Raw genomic sequence first — 26,431 nt, forward strand, 5'->3', positions numbered from 1 at the left:
CCTGGGGGTGGAATGTGGGGAGGGGGTCTCTGCAGCAGCCCCGGGGGTCCCCCGGAGGGGACAGGCAGGTGCAGCCCCGCGGAGCGAGGGAGGGATGGATGGCGAGACAGGGAGCCAGGAGATGCAGGATCACGAGGATGGGGAGCCGGGGCTCCGCACCGAGCCCCCCGAGCCCTGCCCCGGGCGGAAGGGCGGCGGAAGGGCGGCCCCGGCGGAGGGGCGGGCGGGGGCAGGGGCGGGGAGGGGACGGCGGCCCCGCCGGCTCTGCCCCTTCGCCGGGGCTCGGCGGAGCGCAGCCGCCCCTCGCCGCGCCCCCTCCCCGGCTGCCGGAGCTCGGCAGAAGCCGGCGGGAGCCCGGCGGAGCGCGGAGCCGCCGAGCCCGGAGCGCGCAGCCGAGCCCGGCGGGGATGCGGGAGGCGGCGAGCGGCTGAGGACCCGGCTCCGCGCCGGGCGGAGCACACCCCGCTTCCCTTCGCTTCCAGCCCCCCGGATTTGGGATCTACCTGGCCGCCTTGGGAATTATTATTTTTTTTTTTTTTTATCGTTCCCCTCTTTTTTTTTTTTTTTGCCTGGTTTTTAACCTTTTATTTTTTGCACACGTGGAGGAGCGCGTGGATTTCCTATCATGATCTTGGCAAACGCCTTCTGCATCGTCCTCTTCGTAGGTGAGTGGCCCCAGCGGGGGTGCCGAGGGGGGTGGCGGCTGTCGCCTGGCCGAGGTGGCGCGTCCCCCCCCCCACCCCGGGGCGAGGGGCTGCGGGGGCTGAGACAGGGAGCGACCCCCTCCCTCCGAGCTGGCACCGGCTCTGCGGCACGAGAGGGGCACGGCGAGGGGCTGAACTTCATTTCCTATTCCCTGTCAACTTAAAATGGGGAGGGGGACACGAGGGACAGGGGGGACACAAGCCCAGCCGCCCCCTCGGGGCAGCCCCCGCGGCTGGAGCGGGCAGGATCACCCAGCAGCCGAGCCCTGCCCGTCTCCCTTCCCTTCTCCCCTTGCCAAACCAGCACGGATTTGCATTTCGGGGGAGATCTGCCCCCCTTTTCCCCCTCCCACCCGTGTCTCCCGCTGCCCTCCACCCTGGCTGCTCCCCACCCCCCCCTCCACCCCGCGCCATTCCAGAGGTTGGGAACGCGGCGTGGAGACTCGGCTGGGAAAGTTGAGCTCGTGGCTCGCGGGTCTGCGTGGGGAATCGCCGTCCCCACGCCCGGATCGCGCTGGAATCACGGGCGGCTCAGCGAGGAGCTTTGTGCCGGGAGAACGCTCCCATTCCCAGCGCAGCCTCCTCTGGAAGGAGCCGCTGGAAAGGGGAGCACCCCCAGCCCGCGCTGGGTTTGGGGTGAAAAGGCAGGAAATGGAAAATGTTCGGGTTTTTCCCTCGGCGGGTCGGGCGTGTCGCGCTCCCGGTGCCATTCCCGGGTGCCCGGGGTGTGATCCCAGCTCGCTGCAGCGCCCGGAGAACTCTGCGGAGCCGGCCTGGGCTGGCGGAGCGAGGACAGGGACAGGGGACAGGGACAGGGGACAGGGACAAGGGACAGGCGGCCCCTGAGGGAGACTTGAAGGTTGGCACAGCCTCGCTCCAGGGGGACGCGGGGCCGGGGGTGCTCGGGGTCCCCGGGGAGCGCTCTGCTCCCGGCTGGAACGGGGGGGACGGAGGAATGAGGGGACCCGAGCGAGGGGAGGGGGGTGCCCGGGGGGCGCTGGGTGCCCCCCAGGCCTTTGGAAAGGGGGGCACAGAGGCCTGAGCAGGCGGGGGCTGAGCCCTGGGTTGGGGGAGCCCCTTCCCAGAGGGGTCGGGGGGCTCGGGCGGTGCCCTCGGGCAGAGAGAAAGGGGCGCTCTGGGGGCGGGGTGGGGACACGAGTGAGGACAGCCCCGTGCAGAGCGGGGGGGAAGGGCTCCAGCCTGGCTGGGGGGACAGCTGGACATCTGGACGGCTCACGGAGAGATCTGAGGAGCAGGGACCTCCAGGGGGACAGGGGTGCATCCAAACCGGGGCCCACCCACCCTCACAGCGGGGTTGGCATCGAAGCAGGACCCTGTGCCCCCCATTCCTGGGTGTCCCCCCATTCCTGGGTGTCCCCCCGTTCCTGGGTGTCCCCAAGGCTCTGTGGGTGCAGGGCGAGGCTGAGGAGCTGGACCCCGAGCAGGGACACTGCACCCCCAGACTGAGCCCTGGGGCTGGGGTGACCACGGGGCTTTCCACGGCGTGGCCTCGCCGTGAGGATCCTGGAGCAGAGAACATCCAGCTCTTCCCATCTGGGATCATTCCCGGGAAGCCAGAAGAGCCCTTTGCTCCTGGCTGGGAAGCTGCACGCTCCGGAGCGATCCTTGTGAGGAGAAATCTTTCCCTCTAAAGCTGCCGGATTCCAAAGGTCTCCGGCAGAAGCAGAGCGGGAGAACGTGGATTAGAGCTCGGGAAGAGGCTGCTGGAGCCGGGAGAAGCCGTGGGAGCGGCAGGAAAAGGGGCCATCGCCTTGTGCAACCGCCTGCGAGTCCTCGCCGTGCTCCAGCACCCCAGAGCCTGCCGAGGATCAGCCGGGAATTCTCTGCAGATGTTTCACTGATGGGAGTTCAGGGAGGGCGGCTCTGCCAGGAGGGTTTTTTTTTTTGGGGGGGGGGGGGATAGAAAATCCCCCTCCTCATTTTTGCCCTCCATCCAAATTCCCCTCTGGAGCCTCGGTGGGAATGCAGAGCTGGGAGGAGCAGGGGGGCTCCAGGAAAAGCCCCTCCGGCCTGGGCTGATTCCTGCGGGATTTGGGGGCACCACGACCAAGGGATGCGCCTGCCCTTTGTGCTCCAGCGGGATGTGCCCGGCTCCAGGATCCGCTGGCATTCTCGGCTCGGATGGTGCTGGATGCTCCCAGCGCTGCCGTGGGGCTCGCAGGACCCTGTTCCCCGCAAAACCATGGAAGAAAGGTGGAAAAATGGGAAAAGCCAGGAGGATTTGGGCCAGCTCACCCACACACTTCATCCCTGCTGCTTCCAGAGGGTGGATTTATTGTGGGATTCCCAATCCGGCCCACCCAGCACCGGAATGTGCTGCCGAGGGAGCACGAGGATGTTCCGGGTGGTCCTTTTGTGTCAGGGCAAGGATGTGTCCCTGTCCTGCCAGCGCCTCTGGATCCTGCCTGTGGAGAGAGCCGGGAGATGGGAATGTGGCCAGAGGAGGGGATTTTTGGGAAGAGACTTTTGGAGAAGAGCGAGTTGGAGCTGGGAGCTGGCTCAGGGCAGAGGGCTCGGGGCGAGCACGGCTGGAGCTGAGCTGGGAGAGGATGGAATGTGGTGGAACTCTGGAATAGTCCCCGTGGCCGGTGGGGCTCTGGAATGGCTCTCCAAGCCCAACGGAGCTCTGGAATGCCTCTCCATGACCATGGAGCTGTGGGATAGCTCTCCATGCCTGGTGGAGCTCTGGAATGGCTTCCCATGCCCAGTGGAGCTGTGGGAAGTCTCTCCATGCCCGATGGAATTCTGGAATGGCTCTCCATGCCCGATGGAATTCTGGAATAGCTCTCCATGCCCAGTGGAGCTGAGGGATCAATCCCCATATCTGGTGGAGCTGTGGAATGGCTTTCCACACCCAGCGGAGCTCTCGAATGGATCTCCATGCCCCTGGAACCCTGGAATGGCTCTCCATGCCCATGGATCTGTGGGATGTTTCTCCATGCCTGGTGGAGCTCTGGAATGGCTCCAACGCCCTGGAGCAGTTTCCCTGCGGCCACGGCTGCAGCAGGATCAGGTTTTCCCAGCTGGATGCCTCAGGATGGGATTTCCCAGCGTGTGAAGGTTCCAAAGCATCATCCACGGTGTGGTGAGGCTCCGGCATTCCCGCCCCCAGGATCTGCCTTTGGGGGCTGCCAGGAATGTCCCTCCGCGGATCCCGCCTGCCTCCCGTGTGGAATATAATCCTGACAGGCCAGGCACGGCCTTCCCCAGGGCGATCTGCCGCTCCAGCCTGGATCTAACGTGGATGTGGGGGCTCTGTGGGGGCTCCTGGACACTCTCCAGGCCTCTCGGAACACAACGGGGCTCGTTTGGGGACATCCGACGAAGACCGGGATCTGCGGGATCTGTTCCTTGGAGCGACCGCAGCCAGCGGAGGTGCCTCCACCCGGGCGCTGCCCACCCTGCCCCTCCGCAGGCCCCGCCGGCACCCGGGGTGGGCAGAGCTGCCGCGGCCACCGGCTCCAGCGCCCCTCGCTCCCGTGGGATGCAGAGCAAGGGACGCGTGCCCGGCCCCGGGGGTGGCAGGGGACCGGCCCCGCCCGGCGGAGGGGACACGGCCCTTGTCACACTCCTGTAGGTGTCACTGTCCCCCTGCCAGACCCGGGCTGGGAAGGGGCTGCGAGCGGGGGCCGAGGTGGTGCCGGGCGGGCGGGGACGGGAGCGCTGCTCCAGGGGGGGACGGGGACTGACCGAGGGGTCACCCCTGTCCGCCACCCCCGGGGGGGCACAGAGAGGGATCCCCTCGCCGTCACCCCCTGGAGCAGCCCAGGGTCCCCTCCAGGTCCTGTCATTCCCATCTTTGCCCGCTCCAGGGCTTTCCCTGGAAGCTGGCGGATGGAGGAGGGGCGGCCAGGACTGACCACGGGTGCTGCCCACCCTGTCCCCATCACTGCGGGGTGACACGGGGTGGGGGGGACCAGCGCTGCCTGTCCCCAATTCCCCTGAGAGGGGACAAGCCGGGCTTTGCTGGGCTGGATTTAGCAGGAATCTATTTCCAGGGGGAAAAGCAAATGCGGAAATGACGGGAATGGTGGGAGAGCTGTGGGGACGCAGGGGCAGGGTCCGAGCCGGGGCAGTGGCCGGGCAGCGGCAGGAGCCGGCCGGGCTGGCCGGGTGCCATCCCGAGGGGTGCCGGAGGCCATCCCGGAGGGAAGAGTCTGTTCCGAGCGGCAGCTGCCCCGCGGCCCTGCCAAGGCCGAGCGCTCCAAAAGCCGTGAGTCAGATGCCCTAAAAATCCTGTGACGGGGCTGAAAACGACGAGCAGCCAAATCAAACTCGAACAGCGGCGTCTGGGAGCAGGGAATTGGGATGGACTCGCTGCTTCCCGTGACTCTGGAGAGCTCCGGGAGCGCTGGGAACACGCGGGGTTGTTGATTTGTTTGGGTGGAATAAGGAACAGAAGGTCCCGCGGCGTCACGTGGAGCCCGGAGCTGAGGTGTGCGGTTAACCCCGCACCTTCCCACCCCACACCTGGGAATCTCAGCTGCTGGGGGGGTCCAGGGACATCCCGGGAAGTGTCCAAGGCCAGGCTGGATGGGGCTTGGAGCAGCCTGGGATAGGGAAGGTGCCCTTGCCCAGGGCAGGGGTGGGATGGGATGATTTTATGCCTCCTTCCCACCCAAACCATTCCGTGACTGTAGGATCTCATCGCACCCCCTGCCATGGGCAGGGACACCTCCCACTGTCCCAGAGTGCTCCAGTCTGGCCTTGGGCACTTCCAGGGATCCAAGGGCAGCCACAACTGCTCTGGGAATTCCATCCCAGCGGCTCCCCACCCTCACAGGGAGGAATTCCTTCCATTTATGCAACCTCAATTGCCCCTCTTCCAGTTCGACCTTTAAAACCCCTTCCAACTCCAACCATTCCAAGATTCCACGGCACTCCCAGGCTCTTCCAGCTTGATCTTTAAAGCCGAACATGGAATGGCTCTGCATGCCCATGGAGCTCTGGGATGGCTCCCCATGCCCCTGGAGCTCCGGAACGTCCCCTTCCAACCCAGACCACTCCAAGATTCCACGGCACTCCCAGGCTCTTCCAGCTCCATCTTTAAAGCCCCATCCAAGCCAGACCGTTCCATGGCTCCCAGGCTGGGTTTAGCTGGGCTGGGCTGACCTCAGGTCCCTCTACACCAGCGGGACGCCGGGGCGGGGACAGGCGGTTCTCACCTCCCTCCCTCACCTGTGCCCTCCTCTCTCCCTCCCTCCCCCGGCCCAGATGAGATCCTGCGCTCGCTGGCCGGGCCCCCGTCGCCTCCGGGACTGGCCCCGCCGGGGTGGCGAGTGCCCGTGGACTGCGTGCGAGCCAACGAGCTGTGCGCGGGCGAGCCCAGCTGCAGCTCCCGCTACCGCACCCTGCGCCAGTGCCTGGCCGGGCGCGACAGGAACACCATGCTGGCCAACAAGGAGTGCCAGGCGGCCCTGGAGGTGCTGCAGGAGAGCCCCCTGTACGACTGCCGCTGCAAAAGGGGCATGAAAAAGGAGCTGCAGTGCCTTCAGATCTACTGGAGTATCCACCTGGGGCTGGCCGAAGGTACGGGGAGGCTCCGAATGGGTCGCTCTGGGGGTGGTGGGGATGGGGAGAGGCGGTTCTGGTGCTGCTGGAGGTTGGGGAGGGATGGGGGGTTTGGGTGGGCTGGGGGAAATGGGGTGAGGGGTGGTGGGGTATGGTGGGCAGGGCGGGAAGGAAAAGTGGGCACCCCAAGCAGGGGAGATGGGCATCCCAGGAAATTCGGATGGGCAGCTCAGGCGAGCAACCCAGGAAGGAGAAATGGGCACCCCAGGAAATGCAGGCGAGCACCCCAGGAAATTCACATTGCCACTTCAGACTCAGCACTGGGAAGCTCCCAAATCGACTTCAGTTTGTGCCAAAATCACCTGGACTGGTGGAAGAGATTCCTGTCCGTGGCAGGGGGTTGGGATGAGATTTTTAAATCCCTTTCCAGCCCGAACCAGGCTGGGAATTCTGGGATTCCATGGGAAAGGTGTGCCTGGGGATGAAGGAATTGTAGCCGTGGATGCGGGAGCTGTGCCTGAGGTTGTGGGAAAACCGGGCCTGAGTGTGGGAAAACGATTCCAGAGGATGTGGGGGAGCCGCACCTGAGCCCGCGGCCCCCCTGGGTGAAATTCCCTTCAAATCTGGGGCAGCGCAGGAAGCGGCGAGCCCCCGACCCCGTCCCCGAGCAGGAATTAAGCCTTAATTGCTTTCTCTCCCTCATTAGCAGCCTTCATTGAGCAGCTTCCCAGGGTTGTGCGGGAATGAATGAGGGAATGAGGATGCGAAGTGTACCTGGAGGAGGAGGTGGGAAGAGCAGTGATTAAGGAGAGGTGGAAGCTTTGGGCCGATCCTTTAACCCAAGGAGCGGAAAAGCAGCGAGGAACCCAAATTTGTGCCTTTTGGTGGAGATTTTGAGGCTCCCCTCCTCCCATCCAGCGCCGCGGCTGCGGGATCCGAGCTCTCCCCGCGTTTAGGGAGGCTCCAGCCTCATTCCTGGGGGGTTAATTGCAGCTCGGCGAGCTCCAGGCAGGTCCAGCGCCCTTTTAATGCTCGGTAATTTCCCTCGCAAGCGGCAGGAGTCAAGCGGGTGTTTAATTATTCATGGCAGTGCTGGAGCGGGAGGTTACGGGGCTGCCGGAACGCGCTCCAGTGAAGGCGCTGGGAGAGCCGGAGAGGGGAGGGCGGAACCGGCCTGGAGCGGGATTTGGATCCTGTTCCCTTCCCGGAGCCGCCCTCGGGGTGTTGTCCCCAAATCCCACGGCCCTGAGAGCAGCGGTGGCACCCGCGGGGGATGGGGACAGCCCAGGCCGGTTCCAGCGGGGTCTCTCCCGCCCAGGTTTCCCAGGAATGCCGCTGGGCTCGGAGCAAAGCGTCCTGCTGTGCTCCCCGCCTCATTGCCCGAGTAATTCCCGAATTCCGCAGGGGAAAGGCTGCTGCCTCGGGATAAGGCCGACTCCGGGATGCATCCCGGGATAAGGCTGACTCGGGGATCCATCCCGGGATAAGGCTGACTCCGGGATCCATCCCGCAGCCAGGGCAGGAATTCTGGGCAAGGAGCGCCTGGAACTGCGGGATCGATGCTGCAGCAGCCTCAGCCGGGGCTTTCAAAGTGCGGCCATCGATTATTTATTCGTATATTTATATTTTTGTGTTTATTATTTATTTTTTTCCTGTGGCCGCTGGGGTTTGGGGACAGCCTTTCCTCCCCTGAGAGCTGCGGCTGCTTGTCCTGAAATCAGATTTTTTTCCCCCAAAATCGCGTGGATTTGCCCTGAAATCAAACGTGGGGGGGGGGGGGGGGGGGGAGGATTTTTCTTCAGCCTGGATGGCGTTCGGGGTCCCTCTGGAATGTGTGGATTGGGATGGAAGAGCCCCTGGAGCGCAGTGTGGGGGATCAGTGGTGGGGGGGCTGCATTCCCCACTGAAATATTCCCATTTTCCCAAGGAATGGGGTGGAAAACCACCACCCAATAGGGGTTTTTTTAGGCAAATGGGGATTTTGTAACAAGAAAAGAACCCAGAGCTGAGTGTGGACCCCAAAACTTCCAACCTTGAACTCAGCGTCCATCCCCACGGAACATCGACCTTCCCAATCCCAACTCCCTCAGCTCCTGGAATCCTTTGGAACGCAGCCACTGCCAAACCCAGAACCAGCCCGAGCCTCCCAAGCAGCCACAATTCCCTGAACCTCTCCCAAATCCCCTTCTCCTTTAATTCCAGGGCAGTTCTTGGAAAGCTTTTTGCTTTCCCCTCCCCAGACCGCCGGCCGGGGCGGTGCCCGTGCCCGGGATTATTCACTGCGGGCTTTAATTTGCTTTTTCCTCCCTTTTTTGCTCCCTTTCCTCCCGCCGAAGGAGAGGAATTTTATGAAGCCTCCCCGTACGAGCCGGTCACCTCCCGTCTCTCTGATATATTCAGACTCGCTTCAATTTTCTCAGGTAATAAAAGCACCGTGTTTTATCTCCTGCCTGCGAACACAGAGCTGCTCCCTGGCAGGGAAATCCTCCTCCTCCCTCCCCTCTGCTTTGTCCTTTGCTCCTCCAGCTCTTCCAGCCTCTCCTTCCCGCCTGTTTTCCCCAAATTTGGTGTCCCGAGCATCGCTGTGGGGCTTTGATGCATTTTGGGGCAGATTCTTTCTGTTTCGGACCAGCACAGGCCGGGATTTAGGGTTTTACCTCTTGGGCCCGGCTGCTTCCAATGTGGGTTTATGTAAAAATGTTGGAAAACCTGAAATTCCCGTAATTCCCCTTAATCCGCGTTGTCCCCAGCGCCAGCGCGGGCAGGAGGGGGAGGCACAAACAGTCCTGGCTCCAGCGGGGTCCAGCCCTTCCCATTCCATGTGGAATTCCTTGTTTGCTGGAGGATTTGGGAGCCTCGGAATGGGGAGGGGGAGCTGAGGGGGGACCCTGTTTGCTGTCCCCTCCCTGGGGCAGCGGCCTCGAGCCGATCTCTGGGAAGCTGCTGGGAGAGGGATGCTGAGCCCTTCGGAGCATCCCTGAGCCCTTCGGAGCATCCCTGTGTCCCTTGGAACCCCTCAGAGCATCCCTGGGTCCCTTGGAGCATCCCTGAACCCTTTGGAGCATCCCTGAGCCCTTCGGAGCATCCCTGTGTCCCTTGGAACCCCTCAGAGCATCCCTGGGTCCTTTGGAGCATCCCTGAGCCCTTCGGAGCATCCCTGTGTCCCTTGGAACCCCTCAGAGCATCCCTGGGTCCCTTGGAGCATCCCTGAGCCCTTCGGAGCATCCCCGGGTCCCTTGGAACCCCTTAGAACATCCCCATGTCCCTTTGGAACATCCCTGTGTCCCTTAGAACCCCTTGGACCACCCCTGAGCCCTTTGGAACCCCTTGGAGCATCCCTGAGCCCTTCGGAGCATCCCTGGGTCCCTTGGAACACCTTGGACCATCTCTGTGTCCCTTTGGAGCATCCCTGAGCCCTTTGGAGGGTCCCCTGGAACATTCCTGAGCCCTTTGGAGCATCCCTGTGCCCCTCAGAACATCCCGGTGCCATTTGGAGCATCCCTGTGTCTTCCAGGGAGCCCAAACTCCGCCACCATCCTCAGGAACTTTGTTTTTCCCATCCATTTCCATGACAACCTTCCCGGTGCCACCCCTCACCCCCTTCCCAAATCAGGTCAGCGGTGCCTCGGCTGCTCCTCGCTCTTCCTCCTCTGAACCCTTCCCCCAAACTCCCCCACGCTGCGGGATTTTGGGGGGGTTGCGCTGTCCCCACACCTCGGGGACACCCCCAGGGCCTTGCCCAGAGCCCCCTCAGCTCACCTGGGGACACCTCTGAGTGGGGCTGTGGCACCGTCGCTGTCACCGCTGTCACCCGCCAGCTTTCAGCCCCCGGGGGGAATTTTCCAGGCATTTCCAGGTGAATTTTCCTCGGGAGCTCGGCTCGGGTTTTTGGGATGACGCTGCCACCCCCTCCCGTCTCCCGCCTGCCTTTTTGGGATTACATTGGCGTCAGGAAAACGTTGGAGCTGCTGGGAAGTCTGGAAAGCAGCGAGGCTGGAGCAGGGATTAGACACTCCTGATTTATCCAGGGAAGCGCAGCGGGAGGCGCAGGGAGAGCCTGGCTGGGGATTTTGGGGCTGGGGAAGGGGGCAACGAGCTCCTGGTGCAGGCAGGGATGTGCTGTGGCCACCGGGGTGGCCGCGATGCTGCTGCCACCCCTTCCCTGTCCCCTCCCTGGGGACGTCCAGCCCCAAATCCTGGTAGGAGCACTGAAGCAAACGAGTTCTTGGAGCTGTTCCTGGAGAAGGAGCCGCTCCTGGAGAAGCAGCTGTTAATTGCCTGGAGGGATAATTGGGAGCGGAGGGATTGCTGGGCCTCTCTGGGAAGCAGCGGCGGTGTAACCCGCGTGTAAGCGGCGTGTAACCCGCGTGTAACCCGCGTGTAAGCGCGGAGCACCCGCGGAGCCAGCGCTGCTCCCTCCCCACACCGCGGGACTGAGCTGCGGGACCCCCGCGTTGGGCGGAGAATCCCGGGATGCTCATCCCTGCTGGATCCCGAGGAAACCGCATCCTGCGGGAGAAGGGAGAGGCTCCAGTTGGGAATTCGGCCCCGCTGGCACCACACCCAAGCGCTGGGTGGGCATCAAACCCCATCCCCCTCCTCCTCCTCCTCTTCCCCTGCCCCCGTCCTGCCCCAGAGGCCCTGGGGACACCCAGAGGGGACAGCTGGTGGCCCCAGCCCCTGTCCCCAGCTCCTCGGCCCCCGTTTCCGTCTCTGCTCATGAAATTTTCATGCTCGTGCGTTATTAATGAGCTCCCCAGCAGCGCGGCGCTTCCAAAGCCGCGGCTCCATTAAAATGCAGCCGGGGCCCTGCAGGTCTCGGGCAGGGCAGGAGCGATGTTCCTGAGGATGAGACAATGGGCTGGCGCTTCCCAAGGATCCCAAAATCCCGGCTTTGTGCCGGAAATCTGCTGTTCGCCGCTGCCAGGGCTCGGGGCCGGGCCGGCTGCCGGTGGGATGCAGGGAGGGCTCGGTGCATCCCCCAAAAGCAGGGGAAGAAAAGATATCCAGGTGTCCCCCACTTCTTAAATCCTCCTTTTCCCCACCTCTTAAACCCCCTTTCCCCACCTAAATCTTCCTTTTCCCCACCCCTTAAATCCCCATTTTTGAGGGCATCTCCGTGGCTCAAGGGCATTTCCCCAGCTCAAGAACATCTCCCCAACTTTGAGGACATCTCAAACCTCTCCCCAGGTTTGAGGATTTCTCTCCATCCCAGGTCAAGGCCATTTCCCCACCTCAATCCCATCTCCTCAGGCTCCCGACCATCCTTTGAGGCCACCTCCCCATCCCTTCCCGCCCTCCTGACCGCTCTCCCTCGGTGTCCCCGGGCAGGAATGGACCCAGCCACCACCTCCAAGAGCAACCACTGCCTGGACGCGGCCAAGGCCTGCAACCTCAACGACAACTGCAAGCGCCTGCGCTCGGGGTACATCTCCACCTGCAGCCGGGAGCTGTCGGCCACCGAGCCCTGCAGCCGCCGCAAGTGCCACAAGGCCCTACGCCAGTTCTTCGACCGCGTGCCCAGCGAGTTCACCTTCCGCCTGCTCTTCTGCTCCTGCAAGGACCCGGCGTGCGCCGAGCGCCGCCGCCAGACCATCGTCCCCTCCTGCTCCTACGAGGACAAGGAGAAGCCCAACTGCCTGGACCTGCGCGGCGCCTGCCGGACGGATCACCTGTGCAGGTAAAGGGTGTGCCAGGGGTTCTTCTGGCGTGGGTCAGGTGTCGGTGTCACCCCCCCTGGCATTGGTGTCACCTGTGCAGGTGAGGGCTTCTGCTGGTACGGCCCTGGCATCGGTGTCACCTCCCCGGCATCGGTGTCACCTCCCCGGCATCGGTGTCACCTCCCTGGCATTGGTGTCACCTGTGCAGGTGAGGGCTTCTTCTGGTACAGCCCTGGCATCGGTGTCACCACCCTGGCATCGGTGTCACCCCCCGGCATCGGTGCAAATCCTCGGCTCCATTTTCCCCGCGTTTGCCTCAGGAAGCAGCACTGGGCCAATGCCTGGGCAAGATCCACGGGGCACATCCCAGGAAACGGGGACAGAGCTGCAGCCCCTAAACTTCCTCGGCTGCTGAATTCCCGCTGTTTCCTCCTTTGGAAGCGCAGAGCTGGGAGCTGAGGCTCCTGTTCCTTATGAAACCCATTTGTCACAGGGACAACCCCTCCTGTCCCCCTCGGGGACCGGATCGGGCTCCCGACAGCTCCAGCTCCTGCCAGGAGCGGGATCTTTTTCCCATCAAGGTGATGGAGTTTCCTGGCGCTCGGCAGGGAAATAAATGCGAGCTCCAGGTCTTCCTCTGGCTGCGAGCGGAGATGTTTGAAATGTGGGAATGTGGCTTTTTATCAAAAAGTAATCCGAGGAGCCGGTGTCCATGAATAAAAGATACCCAGGAACGGCAGCTCCTCTCCATCAGCGCGCTCCGAGGCGGATGCTGCCGATGGATCCGCGCTCGGAGAGGGATAACGGGGCTGGGGGGGCTGCGGAGGCCGCGGGGCTGCTGAGCTTTAATTCCTGCAGGGAATGAAATCCCCACACAAAGAGGCAAAGCGGAAAAGGGGGAGGGGGAGGCACTGCTGGGAGTGTTCGCTCCGAGGGGGAAATGGGGTTTTTTGGGGAAAGCGTGGATGCTGCTGGGATGGGGGCTCTCGCTCTGGAAAATGCCCAAATCTGGGATTTATTTGTGTTGGTTTTGCAGAGTTTTGCTGTAACCTTGGTGGTTTTTCCTTGGGATGGGGCATGGAAGCATTCCTAGGATCTGGGTTTTCAGGAGAAGATCCCATCTGGTTCGCTCCCCTCTGATCTCCCCCTGGGAATGATGGGACACGAGACCCCTCTGTGTCCCCTCATCCCTATGGACAAGGCAGGGCTGGGCTGTGCCATGGGATTTCCCATTATCCAGGAGTTCCTCAATCCGACATCCCGGCCTGATGCTCATCCCGATCCGACAGGGACCTGGCGAGGCCACTGGAGCCGGAGCAGATCCCAAGTGCTCCCAGAGCCGGAGGTGACAGGAGATGAGACAATTCTCCTGCCAGAGTAATTAACCTGCCAGGGTAATTAATTAACCCTCCTGGCTCGAAGCCTAATGAGGGAAAACCTTCTCTGCCAGGCCAGGGCTTTCCAGGGGGATTTTTCCCGTGTGGATGTCGATCCGGGGGCTGCTGCTCCCGTAGGACAGGACTTCCACCCCTAAAAAAGCCAGAGGAACTGGCGGAGAGGGAAAATGAATATTCCAGCATGGAAAACAGCCCTTCCAGAGGTTTTCCTGGCTCTCTGTGCTGTTTTCCAGCTGCTGGGGTTGGACACCAGCCCTGTCCCCTTGGTCACGAAGGTCACAAGGAAGCCACCAGCTGCTCCATCCTGCTGGGAATGGCTCTGGATGTGGAATGTTCCAGATGCAGGAGGGGTTTAACCACTGGGGAGGACATTCCCTGCTGTCCTTGTGCAGGCGCAGAGGGTCCGGGATGTCCCTCCTTGGGTCCCCTCAAGGACTCAGATGCTGGCGAAGGGACAGGATCAGCTCCCTGGGCTTGGAGGGCAGGATCTGGCTTATCCTGGGCTGAAATCCCAGGTTTTGCTCCATAGAAATCCATTCCAACCACCTTGACCCGGCCGCAAGTCCCGAGGGAGCTGCTCCAGAACTCCGGCAGCAGTTGAGCCGTGATTTGCATGGCTCTTTGTGCAGCTCGGGAAGCTTTTCCCAGCTTTTCCGAGCTCGGGAATCTTTTCCCAGCTCGCAGGAGCCTGACAAAGTCCGGGAGCTTTTGTGGCTGATTGCAAGGGACAGGTTTTAGCTCCCGGAATACAAAAACCTTTGGCGAAGCACAAACCTCAGCGAAGGGGAAAGGGAAGGGAAGGGGAGAAAAGAGCTGATTTCAGCAGCTGCAGCTCGCTGGATTTTTCATCTTGCATCAGCAAGTCGGGAACACAAATAATCTGCTCTTACACGCTCCAGTGGTGCCGGAGAAATTCCCAGCCTCCACTGACTGGAGCTCCTCAGCATCCAAAGTGGGCATGTTGGGTCATTTCCCCGATTTTTTTTTTTTTATCCCAGGTTTTGGTGTGTTTCAAGCCAAGGATGCTCCCCCTCCCGGGATATTTGTGTGTCAAGGATTCCGGCTGGGCTTGGGCTGGAGCTCCTCAGCATCCTCACTTTGGATGTTGGGTCATTTCCCCGGAGTTTTATCCCAGTTTTTGGTGTGTTTAGAGCTGTGGGGACATCAGGGATGCTCCCAGGATGTTTTTGCGTCAAGGATTTTGGTTGGGGTTGGGCTGGAGCTCCTCAGCATCCAAAGTGGGGGTTTTGGGTCATTTTCCTGAATTTTTATCCCTGTTTTTTGCATGTTTAAAGCTGTGGGGGGTCAGGGATGCTCCCCCTCATCAAAGATTTTGGTTGGGGTTGGGCTGGAGCTCCTCAGCATCCAAAGTGGGGATTTTGGGGTCATTTCCCAGATTTTCCATCCCAGTTTTTGGTGTGTTTAAAGCCTTGGCGGGGGGGGGGGGGGGGGGGGGGGGGGGTGAGGGATGCTCCCCCTCACGGGATATTTGTGCGTCGAGGATTTTGGCCGGGCTTGGGCTGGAGCTTTGGCTCGGGAATGAGGCAACGGGATCCAGGCTGGGCTGGGAATTGATGGAACACCAAACATGGGAACAAAACGCGGCTTTTCGAGAGCCGCGGCCTCGCCGGCACAGCCTTTGTTTAGCGCAGACAAAACGCCACCCGTAATGGATGTTCCCTTGATAAACAGCAGCTCAACTCTCTCATTACTCCCTGTAATGAGAGCCTGTCTGGGAAGAAGAAGGAGCAGGGAAAAACCGCTCCTGGATTTAATGGGAGCCGGGAGAGCTGGCGTTCGGAGGGGACGGCGCGTGGAGGAGCCGCTCGCAGCCGCCTGGAGGAGCCTCCGAACCCGGCTTGGGATGGGGAAAGGTGTGAAAAACAACCCCAAATCTGGTGGATTTGGGGATTGGAAGGGCAGCACCCGGGGCTCCCCCACATGAGGAGGCGGCTGGGGGAGGGCTCGGCTCCCTGCGGGCTCTTACCACAAGAATCAGTCAATTCTCGCTGAATAATTAACTCGAGAGGCTTCCCAAGTATTGACTTCGTGTGACAGCGAGTCTGTCTTGAGCCGGGCTTTGCTTGTGTAAACACAATCTCCGGCTGGGCTTAGTTAGCGGCTCAATGGGACAGAACGAGCCCGCAATTAAAATCAAACGATGCCCGAGCTCCGTCCTCGCCTTCCCCGGGAGCCGCAGGGCTCGAGGAGGAAAAATTCACCCCAAAATCGTCTTTGAACTGCTCCGTCCTCACCTTCCCCGGGAGCCCTGTCAGGAGAAAAAATTCACCCCGAACCCGTCTTTGAACTGCTCGTTTCAGGGCTGGATCCAAATGCGGGGGCCTGAAACACACGTGGAGAGGGAAATGGTTCATTAAGAGTTCCCGACTTGGGGGTTGCGCTGGTTTCATTCCTAATTATTTTCCCTCTTGCTGCGTTTCCTCTGCATTGGGAATTTCTCTGCCGGTTTGTTGTGGGTTTGCCTTTTTCCCGCTGTGCCCTGAGCAAGGAACAGATATCCCAGGATTCGGAAAAACGTTCCAGGATCGGAGTTCAACCTTTGATCCCCACCTGGTCCCCAGCCCAGAGCTCTGAGTGCCACCTCCAGGGGTTCCTTGGGCGCCTCCAGGGGTTCCTTGGACACTTCCAAGGATGATGACTCCAAACCCCCCGGCCAGCTCTTTCCAAGGCCTGACCCCCCTCTCCATGAGGAAATTCCTCTTGGAATTTCGGCCGAGAGCCTCAGAATGACGACAAAAATTCCCTTTTTTCCTCAAAGCAGCGCAGAACAGGCGCCTCCTCTCCCCAGACAACTTGCCCCCGATAAAACAAATCCATCCCTTGATCTTTTTTTCCCTCCCCTGTGAACTCCTTGCTCAATTTGGCAGCGGGTCATCCACAAAAGCCGAGTTTTATTCCAGCTTCCCTCATTCCTTCAGCTGCTCCCATTCCCCAGGACTCTTTGAATTTACCTGGGAGTGTTTGAGGGGAATTTTTTTCATCTCAGCATCTCCTGGCTTCAAAAAAATCCCTCTCCAGCAGGATGGGAATGTCGGGAGGGCCATGCCCAGCGGGATTTTCGTGTCTCGCCGAGTTTTTTCCGTGTTGTCGCAGCTTCCTGAACATCCCCAGCTCGGCAGGAGAACGGGAGCAGATTTTTCCCAGCTGTTAAATTCGCTCTTTTAAAATTCCCTCAGTCCCCCGTAAATTGCCCGTGAAAAAAATTCCGCCTCTGGAGGAATCCCGGCGTCTTTTCCATGAAATATTCAGGAGCGGGATGCTGTTGGATTGGATGGGCACTGAGTTATCACCTCGGCTCGGGGATGGGAGTAATTAACACTCAATTAAGCACTAAAAAAATCACCAAAAAAAAAGCCCAAACCGATCCCAAAACTTCCTTGTTTGGGGTTTTGGCAGTGCTGAATTCCTGCAGGGAAACAGGGAATGGGAGAGGAATTGGAGGCAGGTGGTCCCTGCAGTGATGCTAAAGTCCCCTAAATTTGGGATATGTGCACCTGGGATAAATGTACAGGCACACAAAGCCCCGTAAATTTGGGATACGTGCACTGGGAGTGGAACTAGAGGGGTAAAAATCCACTAAATTTGGGATATCTGCACCAGGTGTGTGCGTAGGAATGCACAAATTCCCTTAAATCTGGGATACGTGCACTTGGGATAAACTTACAGGTACCAAAAGTCCCCTCAATTTGGGATTTCTGCACCTGGGAGATATTTACAGGTGCACAGAACTCCCTAAATTCGGGATTTATGCTCTGGGAATGCAGGTATGGAGTTAAAGCCTCCTAAATTCAGGATATTTAAGCCCAGGCGCCCTGCAGGGATGCTGGGAAGCGCCTGGATTTGGGAGCGGGGCCCGTTAAACCTCGGGATCCTGAGCTGCCTTTCCTGGGCATCCTCTTGGACATTCCCCCCAGGAATCCAAGAGGAGCAGTTTAGATTGGGAATTGGGAATCCAGCCCTTGGAGCGGGTTTGGGATGCGGGATGTTCGTGTATACCCAGAATTAAGTTTTTAAATCCTTTTTCCACCCCTTTTGGGTTTTTTTGGGGAGAACTCTTAAGAAAATCCTGCCCCCATCCTCCTCTTCCTCCCCTAGCCCTCATCCAGACCTCTTCCCAATTTTTCCAGGCCATCCCCACCTGCCTCCTCCAGCTGCCAGCAGCAATTTGGCTCCGATTCCTCCTTGTTCCCACTAAGATGGATTTGGCTCCTTCTCCTTTCCCAGTTTTTTTTTAAATTTATTTGGAGCCCTTAAAAGCCAAAATCCATGAGGTTTTATTCCTGGCAGCGAATCCCATGCAGCGGCTCCAAAGTCGCCGTGTCCAACGGGAAGAGTGACATCTGGCTTGGATATTCTGGAAGGATTTCCCAGCTGCCTCCTCATGGATTATGGAAGGAATAACATTTGCCTCGGAGGATGCTCCGGGCCTGGAGCGGAGCCCCAGGGAGCAGCGGGGACAAATTTTCCTGGCACTCCGTGCTGAACTCGCCACGCTTCCTGCAGGGAATTGACGTCCCTTCACCTCGGATTTGGGAAGAGACGGAAATGCTGTCGGAAAGTTTTATTCCTCTCCCATGGAGAGGCCGAATTCCTCCGTGTGCTGCGGGGAAGGAGCAGGTTTTTGGATTTCTGCCATTCCCACCCTGGAGCTGAGGTTTGGCTGCGAGGAGGGTGGAGCATCCCAAGAAAAAATCACGGAAAAGCTTTTCTGGGCTTTGTGCAAGGAAAGTCCCCTGCCAGGAGCTGAGGATCCAGCCTGGGAATGGGAGAGGGATGGGAGCCCCCAGAGCCTCCCCGCTCCATGGGGAGTTGTCCTTTTCCGTGGGCTGAGTCACAAGGAAGGAAAATAAACGCGGAAGCAACGCTCCTGGAATGAGGGAGTTTCATTTCTGGGAAGAAGGAGAGGGAGGAAGTTTCCTCCTTGTCTCACGCGCCATGGCAGAGCTGCAGGATCCTGGTTTTCCCTGGAATTTCTGCTTCATCCCCACGCTTTCTCCTTCCCCATCCTCCCATCCCCATCATGGAGCAACCACTCAAACCCATCGCAATTCCGTCTCTTCCCGAGGAGATTCCGGTGGTGCTGTTGCTGTTCGTTGGGATCTGAGGTGCGGATGAGCACAGCCATTCCCAGGATCCTGTCTCCATCTCTGGAGCACTTGGATAACCCAGCTGGAAGAGCCTGAATTGCCCTGGAATTCTGCAGGCTGGGAATGGGGCGCTTTTATTCCGTTTAAAAATTCCTGCTGGCTGCGGAGTCGCTCCGGCTTGGAACCGGCACTGCAATCCCATTGTTTTCCCTCTTTTCCTCCTCTCCAGATCCCGGCTGGCCGATTTCCACACCAACTGCCAGGCCACCTTGCAGTCCCTGACCGGCTGTCCCGGGGACAACTTCCAGGCGTGCCTGGGCTCCTACGCGGGGCTCATCGGTGAGTGCCGGGAGTCGGGATCGGGAAGGGCTTTTCCCACTGGAATTTCACCCCTGTTCCCTCCTCCTCGCCAGGCTTTGACATCACCCCCAACTACGTGGACGCCAGCACCACCAGCATCACCATCTCGCCCTGGTGCTCCTGCAAAGGCAGCGGGAACATGGAGGAGGAATGTGAGAAATTCCTGCGGGATTTCACGGAGAACCCCTGTCTCCGTAAGGCTCTTCCTCAACCCTGCTCCTTTTTCCCTGTTTTATCATTCCCAGCCTTCCTAAATCTCTCCTGCTCCCAGGAAACGCCATCCAAGCTTTTGGGAATGGGACTGACATCAACCTCTCTCCCAAAAATCCCAATCCCGCCGTGACGGTGCTTCCGAAGACGGAGAAGAGCCCGATCCTGCCGGACGACGTCAACGACAGCAACACCGCGTACGACACGAGCGTCATCAGCACCTGCAGCTCCCTCCAGGTACGGCCCTGCCCAGTTCCTGCCGCCAACTGGGAGCACTGGTGGGGCTGTGGGACATCGGCTCCATCCCATGGGATGGCGGAATGTCCCGCTGGGATTCATCCGGGGGGTGGAAGGATCCGGGCACTCTTTGGGGTCTGGAATGGGAAGGGATCCCCGCCCCTCTTCCCCCTCACCTGGCGATTCCCGGCAGGAATCCCAGCAGGATCGTGGTGGGAGCAAGGCAGGATCCCACTGAAGCCCCTGAGCTGCCTGTGGAGACGGGATGAGCCTTTCCCAAATCTCCCTGTGCTCCATCACCTGCTCCGAGCTCTGATTCCCACAGGGAAATTCGGGACCCCAAAGCCGGCCCATTCCTTCCCTAACAATTCCCAATTTCTCCTTCCAGGAACAAGGCCTGAAGCCCAACAATTCCAAGGAGCAGAGCCTGTGCTACTCTGAGGTACTTGGGGGATGCCGGGGCTGGGAATTCTTTCCCAAAGCAAACACCTTGGGAATGACATCCCGGCCTCACCGCCTGGAGCTGTTCTCCAACTTTGGGATGCTTTTCCCTAAAAAGCCGCTCCCGTCCCTCCTTCCCAGGCCCAGCTGACCACGGATGTGATGCCGGACCAGAAGACTTTCATGGATCCCAAGGCGGGAAGCAGCCGGCACCGGGAGAGCCGGATGCTGCTCCTCATTCCCGTCCTGATCCCGGCGCTGGGGCTATAGAGGGGCGGGAAGGAGCGGCCGGCAGGACGGGGACGCTCGGACCAGTGCCCACCAGTGCCACCAGTGCCCACCAGTGCCCCGCTCGTGCCGGAGACTGGAACGCTCCCAAATCCTGGGAATGCCGAGCTCCGGAGCGGCAGGAGGACCCTTCACCACACTGGGAAACTTTGGTGGTTTTCTTCCTACTTTTCATTTTTTCCCGGGATTTTTTTTTTGGTCTTTTCTGGGTTGGTTTTCTGGAGCGGCTCCTGGGAAAACTTCCTGGAATAGGCCTGGAATGGGGGTCTGGTACTGCCAGCGGTGCCGGGGAGGGAAAAAAAATTGGAGAAAACTTTGGGAAAGGTGAATTTCAGGATTATTTGCACTGGGGTGGCCACAGGGACCATGAGGATTCCGCGTGGGAACATCCCAGAGGATGAAGGCATCATCGGGGACTCCCGGAGCTCTTCCCGTTGGTTTTTGGGGGATTTTGGTTGGGATTTTTCCTCGGAGAGTTTCCAGATGGAAGAGAAAAGAAACTGGTGTGAAACGTGTGAGGTTGTGCCGATGTTTTCAATCATTTCCAGGGGGAGAGATTCCGTTTTCCTTATTTCTTTTTATATTTGGAATTTGGGTTGGGAGGGGATTTTGACCCATCCAGGGTCAGAATTCCCTATTTTCCCTCTCCACTTCATTTCCTGTATATAACATACAGATATTCCCATATACACAACCCCACCCATCCTGTGGTTTTTTTAATTCCCATTTTTCTCTTTATTTTCCTTATTTTCTTTTTTCTTATTTTTTTCCTGAATTCCTCCAATTCCCACAACAACTTCCAAATGTATTCTTGGAAAATTTATTTTTTTTAACGATGTCTATAATGGAGAAAAAAAAAAACCAAACCAAAATAAACCAAGGAGAACAAACCAAGGAATGAAACAGCCCCAAAATCCAAGATTCCATAAAAATCCCGATATCCAGAGGGGGGAAAACCAGGAATACTTCAGCTGCAGGAACACCAGGATTTGGGTTGGAATTCCACAATTCCCGGCCTTTTTTCCCTGCAGGAGACAACAAACAGGGAAACATTCCCAAGGAGCTGCCACATTCCCATTTTTTGGTGGTATTTTTTTGGAATTTTGATGCGCAAGAAATTTGGGTTTCAAATTCCAGCCCCTCCCTTGATGGGGTTTGGAATTTTTTTCTCCAAGACAAACTGGCAGTGCTGGAATCCCAAGGGAAACGCTGGGATTTGGAGCACACGAAGAGTGAGGGGCTGGAATTTTTTATTTATTTGGGATTTTCATTTATTTTGTGGTTTGGGGAGCGGAAATGTCAATTCCCATCCAGCTGTGCCCATGGAAAAGGGGATTTTGGGAATCTTGGGAGCCCGGGCATAGTAAAATCATGGAATTCCAGGATTCCAGATTGGGTTGGGACGGCTTAAAATCATCTCATTCCAGCCCCTGCCATGCGCAGGGACGATTCCCACTATCCCAGCTTGCTCCAACCTGGCCTTGCACATTCCAGGGATGTGGAAAATGGGATGGAAGGATCCTCGTGCTGTTTTCTGGGAGCTGGAGCTGTCGGAGAAGGGAGGGAGGGATGAACATTCCCTTTTCCAGCACGGAAAATCCGACAGGGGGGATATGGGAGTTGGCAGCGGGAACATAAACACGTCCCGTCTCTCCTGGAATTCCTGCTGCAATCCCAGGCTGCTTTTTCCTGGGAAAGGGCAGCTCTGAGCCGGAGCCAAGTGTGGGGCAGCCAAAAAAAGGGATTTGGGAGCTCCACAGCGAAATTTGGGATCCCTCCTGGAGGTGACTCCCAATCCAGGTGTTCCCAGCCATCCCTCATCCCAGTCTGGGCTTGGAGTTGCCGGGTTTCCTTGGGAATGGGGCTGGAAAATCCAGCATGGATTGTGCTTCCTGCTGCTGGGGTGCTTCCCTGAGAAAGCTGGGAATGCTCCAGGCTCTTCCAGAAGGAGCAGGAACTGCTTGGGAAGGTCAGGGAACCGTCTCCATCCAGCAGCTGGGCACCACTGGGTGTTCCCGGTGTTCCCTGCTCAGGAGCGATCCCTTGTGATCCATGGAGGTCCTGGGGTTACTGGGAAGTACTGGGAACAGGGCTTTGCTCCAGGATCCCTCCCGGAATGGTGATTCCAGCACTGGAAGGGGTTTTGCTCCAGGATTCCTTCCAGGAATGGTGATTCCAATATTCCCTCCAGGAATGGCGATTCCAGCACTGGACGGGGAATTTGCTCCAGCATTCCCTCCAGGAAGAGGATCTTGCTTCAGGATTCCCTCCAGGATTCCCTTCAGGATTCCCTCCAGGAATGGTGACTCCAATATTCCCTCCAGGAACGGCGATTCCAGCACCGCCCTGTGCCAGGGTTCGGGGTTATTCCCATCCCCTCTCCACTCAGATTCCCAAAATTTCCACCCAAAACCTCACCCCTGGTGCTTCCTCCACCTCATTCCCAGCGCATTAATTACGGGAGAGGAAAATTCCCGTGCTTTGTGGGGAAGTGGAAAACGCCGGGATGTAAAACCCCGGCTGCCGGGATGGATAATTAACTCTGGAGATAATTCCCTCTTCATTTGGACTCAATTACTTTCCCGATAGGAGAAAGTGCTGAGAACACAAATTTTTTTCGGGATGTGGCCTAAAAAAAGAATGGAAAAAATCCACTCAAGCTTTTCCTGGGAGAGCCTCTCTTTCCTGGGATAAAGGAGAGGGAAAATCGCGGTTAATGCTCCAGAATTCCAGCTTGGCATTGCCCTCCCATCCTTGGAATGTTGGGTTTGAGGGGAAAAAAGAGCATTCCGGGGTTTTTTAGGATGAATCAGCTGGGGTGGGAATGTCACGGGGTTTGCTCCGAGGAGGAATAGCTGGGAAATGAGGTTTTTGTGGGATAATTTGGAATTTTGGAGGCGTTTAAAGGAATATTTGAGTCCCCAGGGTCACCTTGTGGTGCCTCTTCCCACCCTGCACCAAAACTCCCGCAAACCCTCAAATTACAATGGATAATTCCCTTAGGAATTGCTCCTATTTCCCAGCTGGAATCTCCCATTCCCAGGCGTGCCTGGAGCAGCAATTCCGAGGGCAAAAAAAGGCAATTTAACCTATTTGGAGAGCAAAGCATCTCCTGGAATATTCCTCATAAATTCCCAAGCTTTTCCCTCCTAGCCATGCCCGGATTCCTGGGAGCAGCCAGGAGCACTCAGGGACTGAGGTGATGGGAATTGTGGTTCCTTAAGGAATTTTTGGCTCCTTAAGGAATTTTTGGTGGTTTTATTCCTTCTCCCCTGTGCCTGGGGCCATAAATCCCAGCCCGGCGCTTCCAAAGGGAATATTCCAGGGGTTTTGTTTTGCATCCAGGTTTTTGGAGCGGTTGAAAAGTCCTCGTGCTCCTCGCAGGAAATGCCAAGCAGTGGGAGCAGGGAGGAAAAAATAGAAGGAAAAGGGTTTTAGGGAGGGTTTTAAAAATAGCGGAACTTTGTAGGAGAAATATGAGAAGACGTCAGGAGGGAGCCTCAAAGCCGGGGGAAAGAATTTTCTGGAAAATCGGGATTAATGAGTTGCTGGAGTGGGGGGGTCTTGGTGTTCTTGGGTTTCTCCCGGCAGCTGCAAGTCCTGAAAATCCAAGGAAAAGGGATGAAAGTGTGGGAGAGGGATGGGAGGATTTGCAGCTGTTTGGGATTGGAGAGGGAACGGTGCTGGTTCTTCATCCAGGGAATCCGGGAGAGCCGGAAAAGGCCTGGAGGGACAGGACACAGGGAATGGCTTCCCGCTGCCAGAGGGATGGATGGGATTTTGGGAAGGAATTCCTGCCTGTGAAGGTGGGGAGGGGCTGGGCTGGAATTCCCAGAGGAGCTGTGGAACCCTGGAAATGTCCGCGGCCAGGCTGGGATAATCCTGGATAGTGGGAAGTGTCGGGGATGGAAATGGCTGATCCTTAAGGTCCTTCCCAACCCAAACCATTCCAGGATTCCACGATCTCCTTCTTCCCAGGATCAATAACTTTGTGGAACACACCAAAGCTTCCAGAGGAGGAGGTTTAAATCCCAGCACATTCCAGTAAAACGCCCAGCTGGAGGCTCCTTGGAAAAACAAACCCCAGGAGAAATGATAGCCATGGAAGCTCTCCCGTTTAACCTTCGGCCTTGGGAAGAAATCCACGAAGATGAGGAAAAGCTCCCGGGATTCACATGGGGTTAAATAAAGCAAATCATGGGATGTGCCGGCAGGAATTCCCTGCCAGCTGGGATGTTACCCCGGAGTGGGAGTGGGGGCACAACCGGCAGCCTTTTCCAGGAGAGGAATTCACAGAATCATGGAATGCTTTGGGCTGGGAGAGACCTTGAAGCTCCTCTCATCCCACCCCTGCCAGGGGCAGGGACACCTCCCACGATCCCAGGGTGCTCCAAGCCCCTGGCTTCAAATTCCTTGGATTTGGGAGCCTTTTGAATGGCTGGAAAAACGGGAAAAGCTCTCCCAAGCCTCAGCAGCGGGAGGTTTTGCTGTCATGGCTGGGGCAAGGCCCGAGTGGAGCCTTTTCCATGTTCTCCTGAATTATTCCGGAATTATTCGGGAATTATTCCTGCCTCCCTCTCCAGCTCCGCGTCTTTGCATCCGTTAATTAAACTCGGTGGGTGAAATGAATCCCGGCCCTAATTCCCTGTCTGGATATTCATTATGGAAGCAGCAGCAGCAGCCGGGATGTCAAGGAGGATTAAGCCGGGAGCTGGGAAGTCACAGGTGGCTCCAGCACGGATTTCAACCCCGTGCCTGGAAAAGCTGATGGATCCCGCCGGAATCAAACCCAAAAGCATCATTCCCGCTCCCAGTTTCCCTGGAGTAGCCACGGAAAATTCCTTCCCAGCGTTCCCGAAGACGGAATTCTCTCCCGGCTGGTGCTGAACTGGTCACGGGGTCCTGGCCCCTGTTTTTTCAGGGATGATAAATGGGGTTGGATCCCCCAGCTCCAGGAATTCTCCCAGCCCCATTCCCAGACCTCGGGGCATAAAGGGAGCATTTTCCAGAGGCTCCTCCACCCCCTGCATGATCCCTGAGGAGCCCCGGGAGGAACAAGGGCTCCGCTGTCTCCATCTCCCCGCGGCCCCGGGGTCCTCTGGATGACCTCGTGCGGTCACTCCTGGAGAAAATCAAGTGCATGGCAAGCGGGAAGGGGAAAAAACCTTGGAATTTCCCCCCTGGATCTGCTCCCAACCCCTCCCTGTGCCTGGATGGGGCCGGGGCTCCAGTGCCAGCCGCAACCCGGAGCGTTTGGGATCAACCCCGCTCTCATCCCGGGGATCTGGGATGCTGATCCCGACCCTGGCCACATTCCCAGCCCCATTCCTGGCCCCGGCAGTGCGGAGGTGTCCCGATTTCCTGAATTCCCGAATTCCCGGTGTCCCGGGAAGGCAGCGGTGTTTAATTAAGCACTGAACATGACGCCGGTTTTAATTCCGTGCGTTCGGAGCTGCCCACACACCCCCCGTTGCCATGGCAACGTTAATTTGTTTTGGAGCCTCCGCTCGGATGGATTTGGGAATTTTTTTTTGTTTGTTTGTTAATCTCCTTTTCCTTCCCCCTCTCCCCCTTCCATTCCCTCTTCCCTGACTTTTCCCCCCTCGTTCTCGCTCCCCCCTCTGATTCCCTGAATTAAAAAGCACCAAAAATTCCTTGCATGGAATAAAAAATTCCTTCCTCGACCCCTGGCTGGGCATCTGCATCCCACAGCCTTGGATTTACTGGGATTTATCCCAAATTATCCCAGTTGCCTTCCCAAATCATGCTCCTGCTCCCAAAACGTGAAGAGATCCAAACTGGGAATAAACCCCTTGGAAGGCCTGGCTGTGGTGTCGGGATTCCCTGGAATGTTTTAAAGGGATTTTCCATCTGCTGAACCGGTGAGGGAGAGAAATGAAGGGAAGGAGCTCAGGGAGAGCTTGGGCTCTCCTTGGAAAGGTCCTCCCAGCATTCCAAGGGATCTCTGGGCTGGAAGTTGGGAAAAAGAGGGGGATGAAACGTGGATCCAGTGGAAATGGGATGGATCCAGCGGGACGACACCTCTGGAAGCTGTGGGTTCGCGGCTCCCTGCCCTCCCTCCCCCCCTCTCCATTTCGAATTCCCTGGAAGAAACTTCTCTCGGTTTCTGGAGCTCCTCACGAGCGAGGCCTGTCAATATTCCGTGTGCTTGGAGTTGGCACCACCGACTGGCCGGGGCTTTCCCCTTTTCCCAGGCTTTGCCTTCACTTGAGCGTTTATTCCCCCGCATCCTCCATTTCCCGCTCCTTCCATCCATAAAATCCGGTGGTAAAAGCCGGAGGATGCCTGGCAAAGGGATCAATCCCCAGATTTCCTTGGGAATGACAGAAACCCAACATTTGGGGCAGCTTTTTCTTTAATCAGGGTAATTAAGAGGAGCAGCTTCCAGAGCCTTCCATGCCTTATCCTGGGAGAAGCCGGGTCAGGATCCATTTCCCGGGTTTGGATCCAATTCCTGGGTTAGGATCCAATTC

At 58.2% G+C, this 26,431-nt stretch overlaps 1 protein-coding gene across 1 annotated transcript; it reads left to right on the top strand.

Moving 5' to 3' along the window:
• The first annotated feature begins 336 nt into the window (after window positions 1-336).
• On the top strand, window positions 337-24,578 carry GFRA2 (GDNF family receptor alpha 2). The gene is made up of 9 exons (XM_032092134.1): window positions 337-665; window positions 5,940-6,254; window positions 8,573-8,656; window positions 11,568-11,916; window positions 18,631-18,740; window positions 18,815-18,955; window positions 19,033-19,208; window positions 19,597-19,650; window positions 19,791-24,578. The coding sequence occupies exons 1-9, from the start codon at window positions 626-628 to the stop codon at window positions 19,917-19,919; spliced, it is 1,398 nt and encodes a 465-aa protein (XP_031948025.1). The 5' UTR covers window positions 337-625; the 3' UTR covers window positions 19,920-24,578.
• The last annotated feature ends 1,853 nt before the right edge of the window (window positions 24,579-26,431 follow it).

This window comes from Corvus moneduloides, chromosome 27, assembly GCF_009650955.1.
Source record: "Corvus moneduloides isolate bCorMon1 chromosome 27, bCorMon1.pri, whole genome shotgun sequence".
NCBI classification, from domain to species: domain Eukaryota; kingdom Metazoa; phylum Chordata; class Aves; order Passeriformes; family Corvidae; genus Corvus; species Corvus moneduloides.